General features: G+C 38.0%; 1 protein-coding gene across 2 annotated transcripts in view; it reads right to left on the bottom strand.

The window, feature by feature from the left end:
- VGLL3 (vestigial like family member 3) overlaps nucleotides 1-10,109 on the bottom strand; it is a 44,993-nt gene extending 34,884 nt beyond the window's left edge. Inside the window, exon 1 of one of the 2 annotated variants that reach the window (XM_053565210.1) lies at nucleotides 9,551-10,109. In XM_053565210.1, coding sequence (XP_053421185.1) covers nucleotides 9,551-9,676 — 126 coding nt within the window. In that variant the 5' untranslated portion in view covers nucleotides 9,677-10,109. The remainder of the gene's footprint in view (nucleotides 1-9,550) is intronic. The other variant, XM_053565209.1, reaches the window with a different exon arrangement.
- Between the last annotated feature and the right edge of the window lie 9,620 nt (nucleotides 10,110-19,729).

Below are 19,729 nucleotides of genomic sequence, written 5' to 3' on the forward strand. Positions count from 1 at the left end.
TGATACACATGTAAATATAAAATAGTATTATGATCAATAATAGCAATCATAAAATATCATAATTTTTAAATAATGACAGTTGAATTTAAGTTAGAGATTGTCAGCCTACTTAAGATTACATAATTTTAAATGCTACACAATTTTGTGGGGGTTTTCTACCAATTGTTGAATGGTTGTATATAATTAAGTTAACCAAAAAATTAGGTTAATTAAAAAATCAGTATAAAAATTAGGCACTTTTCAACATGTCATGGGAAAAAAGTAAGGAAATTCTGCCATTAAATGAGTTTCTGAAGACTCTATCAAAAGTCTACTTTTAAAAAATTCTTGTTACTACATGCAATAATCAAATTGCATTTGATTTATATGCAATATATCTATGTATGAAATATCTACACTGAATTCTCCATTTAAATAAAATTTGTTTGGAATGATTATAATAAAATTTATATATTTTCTCTCTCTCTATTCCAGCTCTTTTAAGCATTTTTCTTACTAATTCAGTACATTTGCATGGAGACTCAAATAAAACAGAAATGGAGCCTATGATATACTTACTACTAGACAGAACATAAGAGTGTCTACCATTCCCACCTGCACTTTTTTTTCAGATAAAGTTAGGCTAATTCTCACAAATTATAGGTAAGTAATTTAAATATTTATATCTACAGCACTACATATACACACATTGACAGCATTGCAATCAATATCACTGATTAAAATAAGAATTCAACATATCAAAATGATCTGATAACCACCTAAAGTGAAATTTGAATTCGCGTGCATTTCTTCAACATTAAATTTGAGCATCAAGAAAACAGAAGCACAATTTAAGTAATAATTGATTCATATGCTGACATTCACACCATCCTAGTCTTCTTCTTCATAAACTCTTGAGCCTCCACTATTTTCTGATGTCTGTGCTTTGATCACTGTAAATCAATTCTTTGCTTTAAAAAAAAAAAAAAAAAACTAAGTATTTTACTCGTATGTACCTCTGCCATATTCTGCATTCACTTGGTGTTTGCTTCTTGGAATGAAATTCCCTGGTGTTACATTCTTTCTTGAGGATAATATATAAAATTCACAACATTGATATTAAATACATATCATCAGAACCTGCACTGCCTGAATAGAGGTCATAATGTCATCTTGTTATATTTATGTCAAAATGTACAATCACTTCCGACACCCTTCCAAATCTCTCGGAAATATTCATGTTTTCCTTATAAGACCCTGGAGACATGTTAACCAAAATAAAGAAGTCATTAGAAAGGACTTCACAGACTACAGATGATTGATTCACTGCACATTTATCTCTCCTTGCTACTGCATAATGACAATTTTTCTCCAGAAAAAATGATTCCGGAGTTAGGTGAAATAATGAATGGGTTAATAGTACAAAGTTAAAGCTAACTCACAAGGAGTTGAAAGCAGCAGTGTGGAGCAGAGTCTGCTTAGGCAGCGCAGACGATACTCAACCACCTCGAAGCCTGCCATTAGGCACAACAGCAACAAACTTTAGCAGGAATGTGCAGGGGAAAGGATTTGTCTGACAAGAGAAAGACTTCCATGTCAGGAGCCAAATACCACTAACTCCCCAAGGCTTAAGCCTACAAAACGCCAAATGATTACTGTGCGTATGTGGAAACTTTTTTCCTAAGGAAACAAAAAGTATTTTAATGAATCATTGGAACCACTGGCTATTTAGAAACAGCTTTTTAAAAATTTCTACTGGCTATCTTCTTTAAATACAATGATCCTTTGATGTTCAAAAACATGGTTGGAGCCAATTATAAGAAGGGACCACTAGCCCAAGGTAAATATTTAAAAATTGTAGCGTCCATAAAAGTAGAACATTGCTCTTTGAGCACACTTTTCTTAACTTACTTGGATAACAAATTTTTAAAAATATCTCATAGAGACTTAAAGTTTTGGTGCTTAGCCTAGAGGAGGAGGATGGATCAGATTATGGGCAGTTGGGTCAAATTAAGGAAGATATGCCACAGACATTTTGTATATTTTACTCCATATACCTGTCTCCTAACATGCAAATATAAGTATTCCCAATTAACATATGCAGAAATTAATTTACTTGGCCAGGATCATTTAACTAGTAAGTGGCAGAGATGGAATTAGATGGGATTATTTTCATCTGTCTATAAAGCATGTGCCAAGAAAACAGATTATAAAAAAAAAAAAAATGAGTCTCTATATGATATCTTAACTTAATAAACAAATGGAAGACCAAAGTCAGCTAGGCTGCACAGGCTACCTACAATAGCCTAAAGTTATTCATAGAATTAAAAAAATTAGAGATCAAAACATATATCAGAGGTATGGATATCAAGTAATGCTGTGCTTTTAAAAATGTGTAATTCAAGAATAAACTGACTCTAATTCCTAAAACTGTATTGTCTCTTTGGAAAACCCTATTTATAATACAATTGTCTACAGTATTTCTGGAATCCAGTTTTGGAAATGTGAGCAGAGCCAATTTCTGAGACATAATCACACCTCAATATGTATTTTTTTCTTAACAGTAGGAGCCCCGGCAAACCAAAAATAATATTATTTAATACAATGAAATAATTTTAAACACTCTTGCTTCTAAACTATTCTGATCACTGTCAAAAATTAAACCTTTACCTTACAAGGATAAAAAAATTTTTAGTTTTAATGATGTTCAAAAAAATGTGCCACAGGCTTAGAGGCAATTGAACATTTGCATTCCCAAAATGTTTTTAGCAATGATCACATTGTGAGGGTATGTCTTCTCTCTCAAACTAACTTCTTTGAATGAAACAACAGTTTCCAAAGTATCGATGTCTGGTTTGTTTGTATAATCATACCACTAGACTTAGGATATGATTTCATTCTTTTAGAAGTTTATCTATTATTCATTCATTCATCTAATTGTCAATTAATTCCCACTTCATGTCAGGAATTATGCAAAGACGTGGAGACACAAGAAGGAAACTCAGGGCCTATCCCTGAAATCAAACTTCTCATAGTTGGAAGAATATTATAAATGCAATGGCACATAAAGAAAGCCTCGTGATTTATCCATATGACTAATTACATTATTTCTCTTAAGTAGCCAGTATTTTAAAATTTTAAAATAAGAAAACTGAGGAAGTAGCATTAGGTAAATTAATGATAATTTTCTTGTTTCTAAGAAAGCCCAGATGGAAAAGTCACACAATAGAAAGAGAACTGAAATGGGAAAAGGCATTTGACTGAAACTACCTTGTTTCCCCAAAAATAAGACATCCTCCGAAAATAAGACCTACTTACAGGAAAGATAAGACGTCCCCTGAAAATAAGACCTAGCGCATCTTTGGGAGCACACCTTAAAATAAGACACTGTCTTATTTTCGGGGAAACAGGGTAGTTCATTGAGTCTCAGAACGTCACAGAAGCTTCTGGCTATTAAGTTTGCTTCTGAAAATGAGGAATTTTGTCTTAATTATCTCAGAGCTCTTGTCCAATTCTATATCGTAATAAGTCATGCTGGAGCTCACATTCACAATTTTGTTTCTTATGATGGCCACCTCTTCTGATATCTCAGGATTCTAGCCAAAAAAATCAGACCATTTAAGATTGATTCATTTCCAGGCATGGATCATCTAGCCCAATTCCTAAGAGTTAGTTATGGGGCTTCCTTTATCTATCCACGTATTAACAAAAAAGAATACACCCTTATAGTTTCCTTATGCTATCCTCCAAGGACAAGAGTTTGGTCATAGTAAAATGATATGATTTTAAGGGGAAAGGACGCCTGTTGATTTCAGGCCATTCTTTTTCTTGTCCCCTAAAGAAGCAAGAAGCAGACAAGTGAAAAATGATTCAGTTACTGGGCGGCACCTGTGGCTCAAAGGAGTAGGGCACCAGCCCCATATACCAGAGGTGGTGAGTTCAAACTCGGCCCCAGCCAAAAACTGCAAAAAAAAAAAAGATTCAGTTACTCCAGTTCAGACCACATTTGTAAATTACTGGCATAAATCTGGTATCCAGTGAAATATCAGTAAACATGGCACTCATGAGTTGTTCTAGCAGCAGCTGTTTGGATCAAATGGTTCAAAGCACTCTTAGGATCTTCCTAAATGAGTAGTCAAAGCAGAAAACCAGCTGCTTAAAGAGGTGCGTTTTGAAAGCTTCAGAGCAGAGCTTTGCTCCTAATTTTCATTTTTGCTATGTCTCTGCCAAAGTATTAAATTCAGCTATTAGAATGCCTTCATTTCTTGAAAGAAAATTATTTTTGGAAGTATTATCTTAAATCATTACCTATTACTGGATGTATTCATTTTGAAAATCTTTTTTTTTTTTTTTTCAGTAAGATAGAAACAGGGCCTATGTGAATGAGCACCCAGGTTTTAAAATGATAGTCACCTTACTCACAGATTTGCTTTAAAATCTGCCTCAGGCATAGGAAACATAATAGTCTTATTCTCAGTGAAAATTCCCTTTGCATAGACAGATCACAAGAGAAAAATAGTCAGCTCACCCCCTCTTCTGTAGCAGCCTGAATAAATGCTGCATAGGAGAACACAATTCTCTCCTCCAAACACGTATGTTCTCCATATTATGGGTTATGTCCATGCCATATTCAACTGTGTAAATGTGAGATTTTACTAAGTGCCAGGTAAAGTAGGACTTCCTTGCATTTAGCCAAAATACTCTTTACTTAAATTTCCAGAGCATCACCTTGTCCTAGCATTTGATTTCTTGGTGAACATATCCTCCCCATGTATGATTTTATAGATTACAATTCTGCCCTTAACATCATTATTGTATTCTCCATTCTGGTTGACTGCCAGAGACAATAATTCAGTTATTTTAAAGTTTAATTTTTCCTTTGGCTTTGAATTTTCTGTCTGGAAAGTTATTGGGAGCATGAAGCTGTAGGGCACTTTGAGCTTCTAAGTCTTTGCAGTCAAGTTAATTTGCGTAGTAGGGAATTATAGGGGCTGTTCTTTCTCAAAGAAGTCCTGTATGAATTCTTATAAATCCACTTAAGTCCTTACATACAGTTGTAAAAAAAAAAAAAAGATCCTCTGCCTTAAATAAGTTGACTATGAATTGAAACTATTTAGTTTATAATTGTATTCGTTCCCATTAATGAATTTCAACTTAGGTTGGCATAGCAATGATATATGAGGCACTTAAGACTGACTGTTAATACAACTTCCTATATTTTATTTTAGAAGAGTAAATGTTCATTGGCTAAGTGAACATTCCGCATCATCAACCAAGGATGCAACATGGATAGCATAAGTCATTAGAATCATACTAATGCTTGCAGAAAGCCTTTGGAATGCCTAAACTTAAAAAGTACGCTACCAAGGACTTGGAAAGAATTTCAAACTCCAAGGCCAAAGAATCTACTACATATTAATCTTCTTTATCAAAAAAGTTGACTGGGGACCTAAATACAAAAATAAACCTATTGTGCAAGAGAAGAAAAAAAAAAAAAGACTTGAGAGACTATATGGTACGGTGGAAAGATGCTACGCTGGGAAGTAGGAGATCTGGGTGGCTCTAATTTTGTCACCCGTAATCTTTGTAATCTTTAGCCAGGCATTTCTGTCTGATGAATATACATTTTTTTCATTTATAAAGAAAGGGGCTTAAGTTATGCTTTTCCAGGAGGTTCTTCTGACGAACAGAATTTCAGGGCAATTTTATGACTTAACCAAGGGGACAGGGTCCAGAGAAAGTCTGAAAAAACACTTCACAAAACTTTTAACTGGAGTTCTGCCTTTCAAGGGCACCTAATTCTTCTAAGTAAAAATGTGCATGCAGATTCACCCCGCTGTTATTCTTAAAGAGATGAGAGTAAAATACTCTTTCAAAGTGTTAAAACCTCCTATGCACAATTAGAAAACAAGTTTCCGGTCTTATTTTTAAACTCAAAGCCTTGCTTTAAGTATCTTCCTAAGGTTAACATTATAAATAAGGGGGCGGGGTGATTAAGATAAGAGGCTGTCTTCATTTAAGCAGAGAAGTTCACTGAATGCGAAGGAAATCTATGAATTCATATTATTGTCCTCAATTTTTCCTGACACATATTTAAACATTTCTTTTTAGTTCCGACCATCACTGCTGGACTACAAGTGCATTCCTTTCTGCACATCTACACATGTTCTGCAGTGTCATCAGCTTTCAGAGCATGTGCTGAGAGACTGAGTCAAGAGTTCTCTGAAGGAGATGTTAAGGACTAATGTACCAAGGCTATGAAGAGGTGGTAGGCAAAGGGAACGAGTTACTCAGCATCCCTCAGTAATTCACAGCTCTAAAGAGCATACTATAGGATTTATTCACAGCCATGCAATTTCTAGAAATTGATAATAGGGGCTATAAAATTTATTCTTCAGCTATATTTACAGATGACATTCACTCATTTTGCCTACTGTATGGCTAAAGAACACACTGGAGTGCAGCCTAATGCACATGTGATTAACAACATTTTTAAGATATTTGTCTATTACCCACCTACTACATATGCATATGTTTAATAAAAACCTAAACTTAAAATTTCAAGTGTACGTACATGGGTGCTTTTAAGAGAAAAACTGAGAATTTATATGTCTGGAGGATAAAGTTCTGTTGTCTCAAAAATAATTTTCAAAGTTACATGATCATAAATTAAGAGAGAAAATATGTTTTAAGTACATCATAATGAACCATATAGTAATTTATATATAACCATACAGATTTGTAGAAAAAATCAGTTATATTCTATAGTAAAAATGCATTACTACAATTGAATACAGAAATAATACAAAACTATAATGCTCTTTTCTAGCAGTTTATAAGTAACTCTTGACCTTTTTTGATTACTCTGTTACTTTTTTTGTTCCTTTTCTTTTTTCTTCCTCCTCAACAAATCAATCTTCAAATGCAGTAGGAGTTGTAGCCCTTATTTCTGTCTCCCAGGCAAGATGCTATTTGGGGTCACTTCCCATGTACGGAGAAAACAATCTTCATGGATAATAATGATAAAACCTTATGGAATGCAAAAACAACCAAAATATGTATTCTCAGATGACAGCATTAGGGCCAAGTCAATATTAGTCCCACTTCGCCCACACACCACATAGTCTAAAAATGCTGTCAGCCTGATAAGAATTTCCTGATTTACTTTTTTTTTTCAATAGAAAATGTAGGTCATCAAAATAAACTCCTGACAGTAAAAGAACAGTAGTTACACAGTCTCAAGTCTCTTTTTATTTTACTGGCCAGTTATGGTCAAATAGTTGTGTTACTTGACAAAAAAAAAAAGAAATCTTAAGCCAGTTTAATAAAAGCGACAAGAAAATTTCCGAACACAAGTCTCAACTAAATTCTGTGGTCGATTCAGCCTAACATCTACTTAAACAATGTCTACAAAATTGCAAAATATAACAGAAGTTGATCATCACACAATTCACCAATGTAGACAAATCAAGTTAAAAAAAAAAAAAAGAAGAAGAAGAAGAAGAAGAAAGTTTATTCTTCAGCATTTTGATGGTTTTAACAAAAGAATGGAATTTTGGGCCGTTGCAAAAGTTAGGTAAAATATTCGGAGTCATTTCTTATGTAAAAACTTGTAAATTGGTAGTTTATATTTTTTTCTGATACTAAATTTTATTTTCTAGTTCAAAAAAGGAATTAAAATACTAACCCTCACCATAGATTCTTATTTCAATAAAATTAATTTCACATCTCTAAAAAATAAAACGTTATTTGAAACTTCTATTCTTTTTTATTTTTTTTAAGGGAGGGAAAAGTATCTTTCTAAATATTTAGTAAAGTTTGAGACTGTTGCTTATCCACATTCCTACTGATAATTGAAGGCCCTCGGGTCTCAGAAATGAAGGAAAGGGTGCCTGATCCAGGACTAAGTATTTATAAAATGCAAGCACTAGGGTCACTTGGCTCCATTTGCCTGACTTGAACCTTCATCGTTTTCTCCATTGCTTATATATTTTTACAATTAAAGACAAAGGAAAAGCAACAGCATTATCAAAATATTTTCATCTGTCACCTTTGACCACAAATTACAAAATGCTTTCCCATTTCCCTCTACAAAAGCCATTTTCGCTTTGAAATGATGAATATTTAAAATAAAAAAATGATAAGAAACAAGGCTAATTTCGCTTTTGCTTTAATTGGTCCCAGGTAAGCTGGTACTATTTCACAGATGAATCTGGGGCATACACCCTTCCAGAATCAGCTGAATTTCACAGTCCCTAAATTCTAAACAGAAAGTTTTGATTCCTTCCAAAGAGTAGCAAAGAAAGAGAGGAAATATAGCTATCAAAAGACCAGTTTAATTAAAAGATCTGATGCAAAAGAATCGCCTAAGCCCACAAGCGGGAGGTTGCTGTGAGCTGTGACACCATAGTACTCTACCGAAGGCAACAAAGTGAGTCTCTGTCTCTAAAAAAAAAATAATAATACATAAGTAAATAAATAATAGAAAGTTAAAAAAAAATAAAAAAAGATCTAACTCTTACAGCCACAATAAAACATATGGTTCCTGAGAGAGTAAAAAGAAATTCTAGGGATAGTAACTTTCAAACATATCTAGTTGTGTGTGTTTTTTGAACTTTGCCAAATCAACCCACCCTAATTCCTATAATCTGAGGAAGTCCCTGTTTTGTACAGCCCCTTGCCACATGCCCGTTTCTTTAATGTAGTGCTAGCTAAAGCTAAACCTTGGCACCCCCTGTGTTGTGTCCAGAGAGTAATGTCCGAAGGCACCTGAGCCAAACTCCCCAGAACTCTACTCTCCCTCCAAAATAACTATTTCGTCTTCCCAGACCCTTTTTATGGGCATTTTCAGTTACTCGCGACACCACTGAGACCCAACATCCAGAGATCCAAAGTTACTTCTTAGCCGGGGGACTTGCTGTCAATAGACTGAACACTTACTACAACAAGCTCTGTGCTTGCTGAGATTAGAAAATGAATGAAGAACACTGGAATCCATCTCTGTCCTCTAAGCCAGAGTCATAGGGAGAAAGACTCCATGGAGAAGTTGAAGTAACGTCAAAACAGACGTTACAGTGGAACAGTTGTTTCACCGTAAGTCCCAGATCTCTTCAAGAGCTTGCTGTCCAGGTAGCCTCCCCCCAGTACAGCCTAGTACCTGCATGGCACACTTCATCCTCTTAATCAAGAAAACCCCTGAAACATTGCACCTTTGCAAAGGAAACAAAATAGTATGCTTAAAGGAAGTTTACTCACATAGTCCTAAAACAGCTGCCGTAGGGAGCTTCAGAGATCTGATCCCTAAGAGCCAGGGCGGCTGTGAGGAGCAGCCGCTGAGCTCCGGCGACAACAGCTCAGCGAAGTCCCCGGCCAGGTAACGCTTCCCCACCAGTCCAGCCCACTGTGCTTCCCTGCTCAAGCCTCTCCTCCCCTCTCTTCACATGGCTTTTTGCTCGCGGTGCTCCCGCAGGTCCCAGAGCATCCTCGGAGCAACCCGTCTCCGGAGCCCCAGACCGATACTCTCGGTGCCCCTCGCCCCCGCCCCCGGCCGGCTGCCCAGTCGGTGACTCACCTGCTGGCCAGGTTGGGGCGCCGGATGGTAGCAGGCTGTGGGGCAAGTTGCAGCTGCCACTGGGTTGGGCAGATACTGGGACGCTCCATACGGCTGGGGGTGATACATCACCTCCGCACAACTCATGGCAGCCGGGGCAGCGGCGGCCCCCGAGCTGCCGCCGCGTCTTTACGCGCTGGCGAGAGGGGCCCGGCCACCGCCGCCGCCGCCGCCTTTGCTGCTGCTCCAGATGCTACTGCGGCGAAGGCGGGTCCTAGGCGGCCTCGGGCTCCGCGCAGGGCGCGGGCTCGGGAGGGGTTGGCAATCAGCGGGGGCCCATGCGCGGGCACCGTCATCTTCAGCCCCTCCGCGTGCCCCCTCGCAGCGCTTATGTGGCGACTCGAGGACGCAGCCGCCTGTGGGGCGACTGGGGCATGACAGTGCGGGGCTCCGACGCGGGCAGGGGCGCCCACCACTGCACCGGTCCCAGCCGCAGCCCCGGCCCGGGCCGCGCAGCAGCCGAGAGCCGGGGCGCTGGTTTGCATATACACAATGCACGCCCGGGGCTCGGCCTATCACCGGGCTCCGGGCTGGGCGAGGACGGGGAGGAGGAGCGCTGGGAGAAGCGGAGTACTTCGCCTCCCCGAGGCTGGGACGCGGAACCCTTGCAAGTTCCACCAACTCAGTCCGCGGCGGGCGGGTCACCCAGCAGGGGGACCCCGGGGAGGGCCCGCTGCGGATTGGAGCAAAGTTTGCAGCCCTCTCCGCCTCCCAGGATGGGATGGTGGTGGGAGGGGAATGGTATGCAAAAGCTCCGCGCCCTCAGAGCTCAGCTGGTTCCCACCCTGTCTCTGTCACCTAGCCGCCTGAGCCAGGGTTTCCCAACTCCAGGAAGCTTTTATGGGGAACACCAGCCCAGGGGCTCGGGACAAACGAAGGCCAAGTATACAAAGAGATAAAACTGAGCAGGCTCAAAGTACATGGGAATTAGCCCCCACTTTAAAAATACCATTAGTGAAATTTAACATTGCAAGTGCACACACGCCAAGAATGCAACACAATTTCCTACAAGCAGTATCCACCTTGCCGTATGACATTCTTGGGAAACAGCCACCCTTTTTTGCTTTTACAGCCTGGTTTCTATAGAGCAATAGAAAATAATTGATCAAACCCATTCAACTACTATTTAAAAGTTCATCTGTTTGCAAGCAGCTTATAACACTCTCCCCCCCCAAAAAAAAAAAGAAAAGAAAGAAATTCTGTAAAAATATAAGTACATTCCAATATCACCAGTAAAAATGAATTATACTCACTTTATAAATGTGCAGACTCTAGCTGGGACCTTTAACAACTATATCTCTCCTCATATATCTCATATATAGGTATTCTCTTTTATGACTCAAAGCAATCTCTATTTTCAGTCTGTCCTTTCTCAGGGAAAATATCAGTTTTTATGTCAAATGTACTGATGTTAGGAACTGAATTGGGTCTCCCCACACACACGTAAACTCTTTCGCTGAAGCCCTAAACCGTAATGTGACTGTATTCAGAACTAGAGCATTGAAGGAGCTAATGCAGGTTAAATGAGTCATGATGGTAAGGCCCTAATCTGAAAGAACTGATGTCCTTATGGGAAAAAAAAAACCCACAAAACACACTAGAGATCTGCCTCCCTCTCTGCATGGACACAGAGCAAAGGGCATCTAATGAGCAAGGGCAACTGTCCACAGCTGGTAATAGCAAGTGGTCTCTGCTAAAATCAACTGACCACACCTGGAACTGCGAAAGAGTAACTTTGGTTGTTACGCCACCTATTCTGTGGTATTTTGGTTTGGCAGCCCTAGCAGACCAATACAGATGACTGCTAATACTTATATAATTGTGCATGTTGTATGCATAACTACAGATACACACACATACGTACATACACACTCACACACATTCAATCACACAGACCATAATAACTGGACAAGAACTGAATATTAAAAATGTATTTATTAAGAACTTGCACAATTTGGACTTTAAATTGTATTCCTTGTAGTGAGAAAATGCTCCTATTAATAAGATGTAAAACAATTCACCTTAAATGTTTACCATTGCCTTTCCCCACATAGACAGCCCTTGGTCAGATCCCTATTCAGCTTCTTTCTAAATAGCTCCCACCAATCCCAACTTTTACATTTCTACTAACTCTCTCCCCTCATCTCCTTATCTCTGTTGCTATAATCCTAAATTCACTCAGCAGCTCTTACCCAGACTCCTGCAAAAAGCCCCTAGCTGATTTCCAGGCCCCTTGTTGAACTCTCTTCACAATTTATATTCTTTAATGATTCAATCACTTTGAATCCAATTAAAACAAATTTACAGTATCCACATGTTGGCAATTGTAAATTGAGCTGCGATAAACATTCTGTACTCAATTGTATTATGAAGCCAGGAGATGATCTAACTCATGCCACATAGTAGGAAAACTTAATTCTATTCAAGTTGGGGGGAAGGAGGAAAAAGGAGGGCAGAAGGGAGGGGGGATTGGTTTGCTCCTCTCAAAGGGCACAAGGTAGGGGTGTATGGCACACCATTTGGGTGTGGGATACACTCCAAGAGGGATTCTACCTAGCGAATTAAAAATCTGTGACCTGATAGTTTGTACTATCACAATAACCTGAATTTAAAAAAAAAAAAAAATTCACAGTAGCTCCCAAAGGTCCACAGTCCTAATTCTATAACTTTAAAATTCTGTGCATGTCACTATCTCCCGTAACTGCTCAGCAGCTGATTTAATATTGCCCGTTCTAGGAAGGAGCCATAGTGTCCCCTAGCACCATGGCCTTTTACAAGTGCGCAAACATCAGCACCAACCCATCTCCCCATGTTCTTCACTTGCTAACTTCTCCTAGTTCTTCTGGTAAGTGCCGTGTGAAACATCCAGTGAAGACCAGCTTTCGTGCCTTTGTTCTTGGCAACCCCACAACTCCATGAGTATTACTGTCATTATACTAATAATCAACTACTTGGTTTGAAATGGCTTACTTGCTTATCTCCCCAACATGACTATGGCTACTTGACAGCAGAGACTGTGACGTTTATCTCTGACTTTCAGTTGTATTATGCCTAGCTAAATAAACATTCACAGAATAAGCCAAGTAGAGTAAGGGGAGAGAGAACTACTTCAAGAGCTTACAAAGTCACAAGATTGAAATTAGTGAGAGTTAGAACATAGAACCCAAATCAACCTTGTTTCAGGTCTTGTATTATATGTTACAATGAGAAGATCCTTGTGATCTTAAAAAAAAAAAAGAAAAATTAGAACCTAGAGAATAAAGTAACCGAATGAGGCCATAAGCTAGTTTTCGAGGACAGTCCTTCCTCAGCATCAGGCCTCCTGTTCCAACACTTAATACCTCCAGCTTTTTTCCCAAATAATACATCTGTAGTTAATTATTTTTATACAATTACGAGTTCAATATCTGTCTCCACTACTAGACTGATTGCAGAGTCATTTATCTCATTCACCTTCACATCTAACATTTAGCTGATGTTTAGCATATATTTTTTAACTGAGAGAATAAAGCCAGAACTAGATTTAACATGTCCATACCCTCAATACCACAATTTCCATGTGTCTCATATGGCTTGTAGTGATTGTCAACATTTGTTATATGACATACATGTGGTTTTTGGATACTAATAAGTCATAGGCATAAAAATTTGAAGGTGTTTGACAAAATATTCCTACAATGCACATTTTTCTCTTGATACCATCTTTTATTTCTATATCATACTGATAGAAAAAGAATAATAGAATAAAGATAAATACTGGCCAGAATTAGAATTTAGAAGAATGGAGAGAACAGAGGAAAAAGATAGCTGGTCAAAGGCTGCAGTCTTAGTGGGAACACCAAATAAAATGAGGATAATTCCTATGGAGGAGTTCTAGAAGGAAAGTAGATGTATCCAAATTCCCTTAGGTAGATAGTTAGGATTTTAGAATGAAAAATAATCAGAAGGATCATCAGTTTAAAATATCTTCTTTCCACTCTGGGAGGCCAAGGAGGGTGGATTGCTTGAGCTCAGGAGTTTGAGACCAGCCTGAGTAAGACCCCCGTCTCTCAAAATGGCTGGGGGTTGTGGCGGGCTCTTGTAGTCCCAGCTACTCTGGAGGCTGAGGCAAGAGGATCACTTGAGCCCAAGAATTTGGAGTTGCTGTGAGCTATGATGCCACAAGACTCTACCCAGGGTAACAGAGTGATACTTTGTCATAAATAAATAAATTATCTTCTTTCACAAATAAGCAAATACATGCTCTGGTTAAAATCCCCTAGAAAACTGGTGGCAGACCTAAATCCAAAGTTCCATGTCTCTTAACTCTTGGCTCAGTTCTCTTCTCTTCACCCTAAAATAAGGACATATAAGCAAAGACATATTTATATTGACATGCATACACACATTATACATGAATGCTTGAGTGTGCATACTCATACGTATTTATTCATGCACATACGTATTTATATACATGCAAGAAGTTTTTGATCAGCTCATCCTTTAGCTAACTTGGAGCTACAGAAAAGGAGCCATGGTGGGGTGGATGCAGGCCAATTGCACTTAACAAGAGGAATTCACTTAGATCAGAGAATGCAATCTGCTGGCTGGTGTACTCACTGCCATCTCTACTATGACAGGTGTCACAATTACTTGGAAAGCAGAGTAACGGTATGCGACGTGAGTTTACCCTTTTACCTTTTCTCCTTCTTTCACTCTATTGTACCTTTTTTCTGGTTCGTTTCTGATGTGGATCTTGTTACTAAACAACATTAAATTCTCCCAACTTTTCAGGATCACAGTGAAAGGGCGGGACTTGACCGACAGAGATCTCAGAGACCACCAAGGCTTGTACGAAAGGTCTTTATTAGTGAAGGATGCTGCAGAGCTGCACCAAGGAGGGGAGAAAAGAGAGAGAGGGAGGGAGAGAGGGAGAGAAAGAGGGAGAGAGGGGAGACTAAAAGAAGAGTGCACCTTTATATAGGTTCGGTTAGGGGAAGTCTCAGAATGGTGGCAGGACGGTAGACTAGCCAATAAGGCGTTACTGCTCTGGCGGGAAGAGCCGTTAGGGGCAGGCCATAAGTTTGAAATTTTCAGCGGGTAATTGGAACAAGGAGATGAGGTAAGTTTTGTGACTGGAGCAATTACCTAACACACAGAATTACAGTCATTATACTTCCCCCCCCCAACTAGATTTCCCAAAATATTCCTAATTTTTTCATCTGGAATTTAGTAAGGTGAACCCTCCAAACAGATTTTGTTTGGAGGAGTATCTTAAAGTGGATTTTCCCAATATCTTTAGAATAAGATAGGGAAACAAAGGGAGAGCTTATTTTTTGAGTGATGACAGTCAGGTCTGACTTTAATGTTGAGTCCCAATTTAAGAGAACATCCTCCCTGTAATATATGCAGGGGGACATCTGAATTTACATATGCAAATCCCTGCAGCCACCATACAGCTGACTTTTGGCCAGGCCTTTAGCCTAGCTGAGCCACTGATAAGGCAGCCTGCTCCAGAAATCATTGCTCTGACTAAATGGGTCTGTGCCCCCTGTGCAGGAAATTCTATTCTATTCTTTTCTTTTCTTTCTTTCTTTTTTTTTTTTTTTTCATTCTCAGGTCTTGACTATAGAAATATGGTTGTTCTAGACAAAAAAATATCCCCCCAAAGATGGCCACATTCTAATCTCTGGAACCTATGAATATGTTATTTTGCATAGAAAAGAGGAAAAATTAAGATTACAGATGGAATTAAGGCTGCTAATAATAATCAGTGTATTTTAAGATAAGAAGATTATCTTGATTATCTGTGGTACGGTGAATACAAGGACAAGAGTCCTCATAATGAGGGAGATAAGAAACAGAAGAGTTAGTAAGTTAGTATCATATTGATGCAAAATAAAAATGAAATACAGGCTATTTCTGACTTTGAGGATGCAGAGGAGTCAAAAAATGTAGGCATCTCTAGAAGCTGAAAAAAATAAGAAAACGGACTCCTCAGAAGGCATGCAGCCCTGCTGACACCAGGGAGACCCATGGACTTCTGACCTCCAGAGCCATAAAATAAATTTGCATTGTTGTAAGCCACTAAGTTTGTGATAATTGGTTATAGCAACAGTGAAAAACTAATATAATGAAAAATGTGGTGGATGGGGCCCAAAAGTATAGTGAATGAGTCCTGCATTAGAAGTCTCCTTTGTCCTGACAGCCTTCCTCCCGTCTTCGGCTGTTTCTATACACCTTGGCTGTTCTTTCTCAGTTTGCTTTGCTAACTCCGCCCCCACCTAAACTTTAAACATGGAATTTCTTAGTGCTTGATCCTGGGTCCTTTTCTCATCCTTAGACAGTGCTTCTGGCAGAAATTTTACCTGTACTTTGATTGTAAGTGGCAGTTTTCTTCCTGGTGGTTTTACAACAGCTAGTAAAGTGGCCCTTTCATGTGTTAATTCCTCTCATAATGTGGGTAGGTTCCAATCCATGGTGCTAGTTACAAGTTGAAAATCTTGTCTAAGGACTCTGAGATTGGGATTCCTTCTATTACAATATAATGATGAGGCTCCTTTTAATCTTCATAATTTGTTTTGTTTAATGAAAAGTGAGATTTTAAATATTTTATCTTATTTAGCAGAGACACATAGCAAATGATAGCCAGCACCAGAGTCACAATTCCTCACTCACAGCCCAGCCAGAGTTTTCCACAATCTTCCCTTAATACCTCTATTTGCTACTAGAATACATTCCTGAAATGGTAAGCATATTTTTCTATTGAGTGGGTTTTATTCTTTCATAATTTCATAATAAAAATTTTTCATAATCATTTTTCATAATTTTACCTGGAGTTACAGGTTTTCTTAGCCCACAGGCATAATACATATCAATAATAAAATGTTTTTATATGTAGAAGTGTGCTCAGAGACACTCCACATATATTTATACATATATCAAATATATCATGCATGTGTGTAATTATATATATACTATTTTATATTCTAGTATACTTTATAGGTATTTAAGAATAGAGGAATCTAAGTTTGGAAATAGTGAGGTGTAGTGAAAAGATGTCAATATACTACTTAGCCTGTGTTAAAAATCAGCAAAGGGAGATAATGAATGAGTTAATTAGCTTGATGTCATTCTATGGTATATGCAGGTATCATAAAATCGCATTGTACTTTGTAGTAAGTACACTGTTATTTGTCAATTAAAAATTAAAAAATAAAATGTAAAAATATTTCATTTTAGTCTAACAAATGTTCCTCCATCATCATTTAACAATGTGCTATTAACAACTTAATTAATTTTAAGAAATCAGCAAAGACAATACAATAGGGACATCTGTCTTCCTGGAAGATAATGGCAGACCATTAGTTCAATGTGTACCTTGAGTTTGTTGTTTGTTCCTTCACTAGTTTTCCTGTGGTAATGACAGATTTGGGCTAAAGTAACTGCACTCCCTCTGCCAGCCTCTGCCAAGTGGAATACATTCACATGAAGTCTGCACTGTGTATGAGGACAGTTCTGTCCATGGAATGGAACAAAGCTGAAACCACTGATCTGGGCATCATAGCACTGTGTGCTAACCCACCAGACAGAAACCAATTGGACTAAAACTCACTTTGCTTCTATATTTCATTTTAATACATTAGCTTTATAATTTGATTAAAATATTCCAGAATAAGAGATTAAAATAAAAATAAATTAATAAAAGGTCCATGTTGCTATCATTTAGACGAGAGAAAACATGGCTCAGTGCCCATAGGACAGTGGTTATGGGCGCCAACCACATACACCAAGGGTGTCAGGTTGAACCTGGCCTGGGCCAGCTAAACAACAATGACAACCGCAACAAAAAAATAGCCGGGCATTGTGGCGGGTGCCTATAGTCCCAGCTACTTGGGAGGCTGAGGCAAGTGAATCACCTAAGCCTAAGTGTTGGAAGTTGCTGTGAGCTGTGGTGCCATAGCACTCTATCCCAAGGTGACATAGTGAGACTCTGTCTAAAAAAAAAAAAAAAGAAGAAGAAGAGAGAAAGCAGGGAGAAAAAGCTACTTCACACTGATTCACAGCAATCACCAGGAACAAAGTGGGATATGGGCTGTGCTCGCGCTTTGTATAGAGGTGTCAACTGAGAGCATGCGGAGAAAAATCACAATTCTTATAAGCAATTGATGTTTAATAAGCACAAAAAGCCTTATTAAACATCAAAGTCTTTGCATTTGAGCTACTTTGAAAGCCAATAACTTATGAAAAAAATTACTCCTCTATTGTTGCTATTTCTAGATTTTTGTTTTTCATTGGATCCAAAAATGAGGTGTGCTTGGATCCTCAAATCCTAAAAGTAACTTAGTTGCATCCCTTCTGCCCACTTCATTCTCGTGGTATAATAGGTGACTGGATAGGAGGTCTTAATATTATTGTCCCTGTGGTTTTATATTCTTAGAATATATTCAAAATCCTACCTATTTCCAAGACCCAATATAAGCAGCACTTCCTTTAGGAAGTATACTTTAACATTTAAAAATAGACCTACTTTACATTATTATAATTAGTATTGCCTGCACCTTATGTTTGCAGAATTGATTGTGTCCAATTATTAATACTGCTCTGTATTTGGCCCTGATAACTTCAATTATCGTATTTGTCTCCTTAAGAAAAGATACATTCCATGAAGGAAACACAGAGTGAGATACTTCCTTGGTTATTCACACAGCACAAAATGTAGGTGCAGAATGTAAACCTGCTGAACTTAATTTGAATTTAGCAACTCCCTCTGTCATCTGTGAATGGTGTGGGATTGTTAAACTATTGATGCTCTAGCCTTGGTCTCTTTAAATATCAAATAAGATAGACGCAGATACTAAGGGTTTTTTATATGAAATTTACATGGAAAATATACCTCACTTTTTTGGCTTAAATGTATTTCTTTGTTGGGTATATTTTGTCTCTAAATAGATGTTTCTTATTTATCATCTGCAGAATAATATAAAATTGTTGGATGTGATGGGTAATACTTTTGAAAATTTGTTTCATTTTCTAAGGATTTTAACTACTACAGTTTCTATAGTATAGTGTAATTTTAGTATAACTGAAAAATACAAAATCCATTGATATTTCAGAAGATATATATCATCTGAAGTAACTATTAATGGTGGCAGCTCTCCTTTCATGTGTTCCTATGTTGAGGGCTTGCAAAATCAAGTTCATTCAGGTAGTAGAGTGAAGGTGGTCTTTCTGAAATGGTCTAACCATAACAAAAACTTGATCAGGGCAGGGAATAAAGTAACAGTAATAATAGTGAAAATAATACTAGTTAACCTCTAGAGTGCTTGCAATATTCTAGGCTGGTCTTAAGTGCTTTACACACATTTACAGCTACTTTAGGCAAGAACAATAATTGTCATTATACAGATTAGGAAATGGAAGCACCCAGTGATTAAATGATTTGCTCAATAGTATCCACCACCAATGCATTTTTTTCCCACAGTCCAGCTCTTAACCCGTGTGCATATTATGTGAAAAAGTGAGGGGTGGTTTAGAGAAAGCTGATGTGTGATTTTGGCAGTTCTAGACCATTTTATCCATTCTCTTATAAGAAGCCACAGTTTCTTGTCTACAACTTCTTTGTAGTAGCTGATTAGACAACGTCATCTCCAATGTCTAAGAGGATGCTCTGTACTCTAGATGACAAGGGTCTTCACTGGAGGGACAGAACCGTGGGTGACAATACAGGGATAACAAAAGTAAACAACCAACTACAATAAAACAATACCTCTACTGCCTTCAGACTTGCTTAGTTCTCTTACTTGTAGTATCCAAATAGAAATTTTGTTCTTTCTTAAAAGTGAGTAACTGAAATAATGGCATGTCTGCTGCCAATTTTGTGATATTAAATCTCATAAATTCTCAAAGACTGAACTGCTTGTTTATATTTTCTCTGGAAGCACATCATGTTCTGTAAGGATAATAAATATATTTTTTTAAAAACCCAAAAAGTAATTTCAGAGCATTTGATAATCAGGTCATGGCATCATCAACTTCAGATATACTGAGAGTATGAAGCACTTGATGTGAGCAGATGGTAGAGATAAAGAAATGTGGGAGCTATTCTTGCACAGTGTGAGATATGATATTGAATATTAATTGTTACATCAAGCTCAGGAA

The sequence above is a fragment of the Nycticebus coucang genome, chromosome 16 (genome assembly GCF_027406575.1).
Source record: "Nycticebus coucang isolate mNycCou1 chromosome 16, mNycCou1.pri, whole genome shotgun sequence".
NCBI classification, from domain to species: domain Eukaryota; kingdom Metazoa; phylum Chordata; class Mammalia; order Primates; family Lorisidae; genus Nycticebus; species Nycticebus coucang.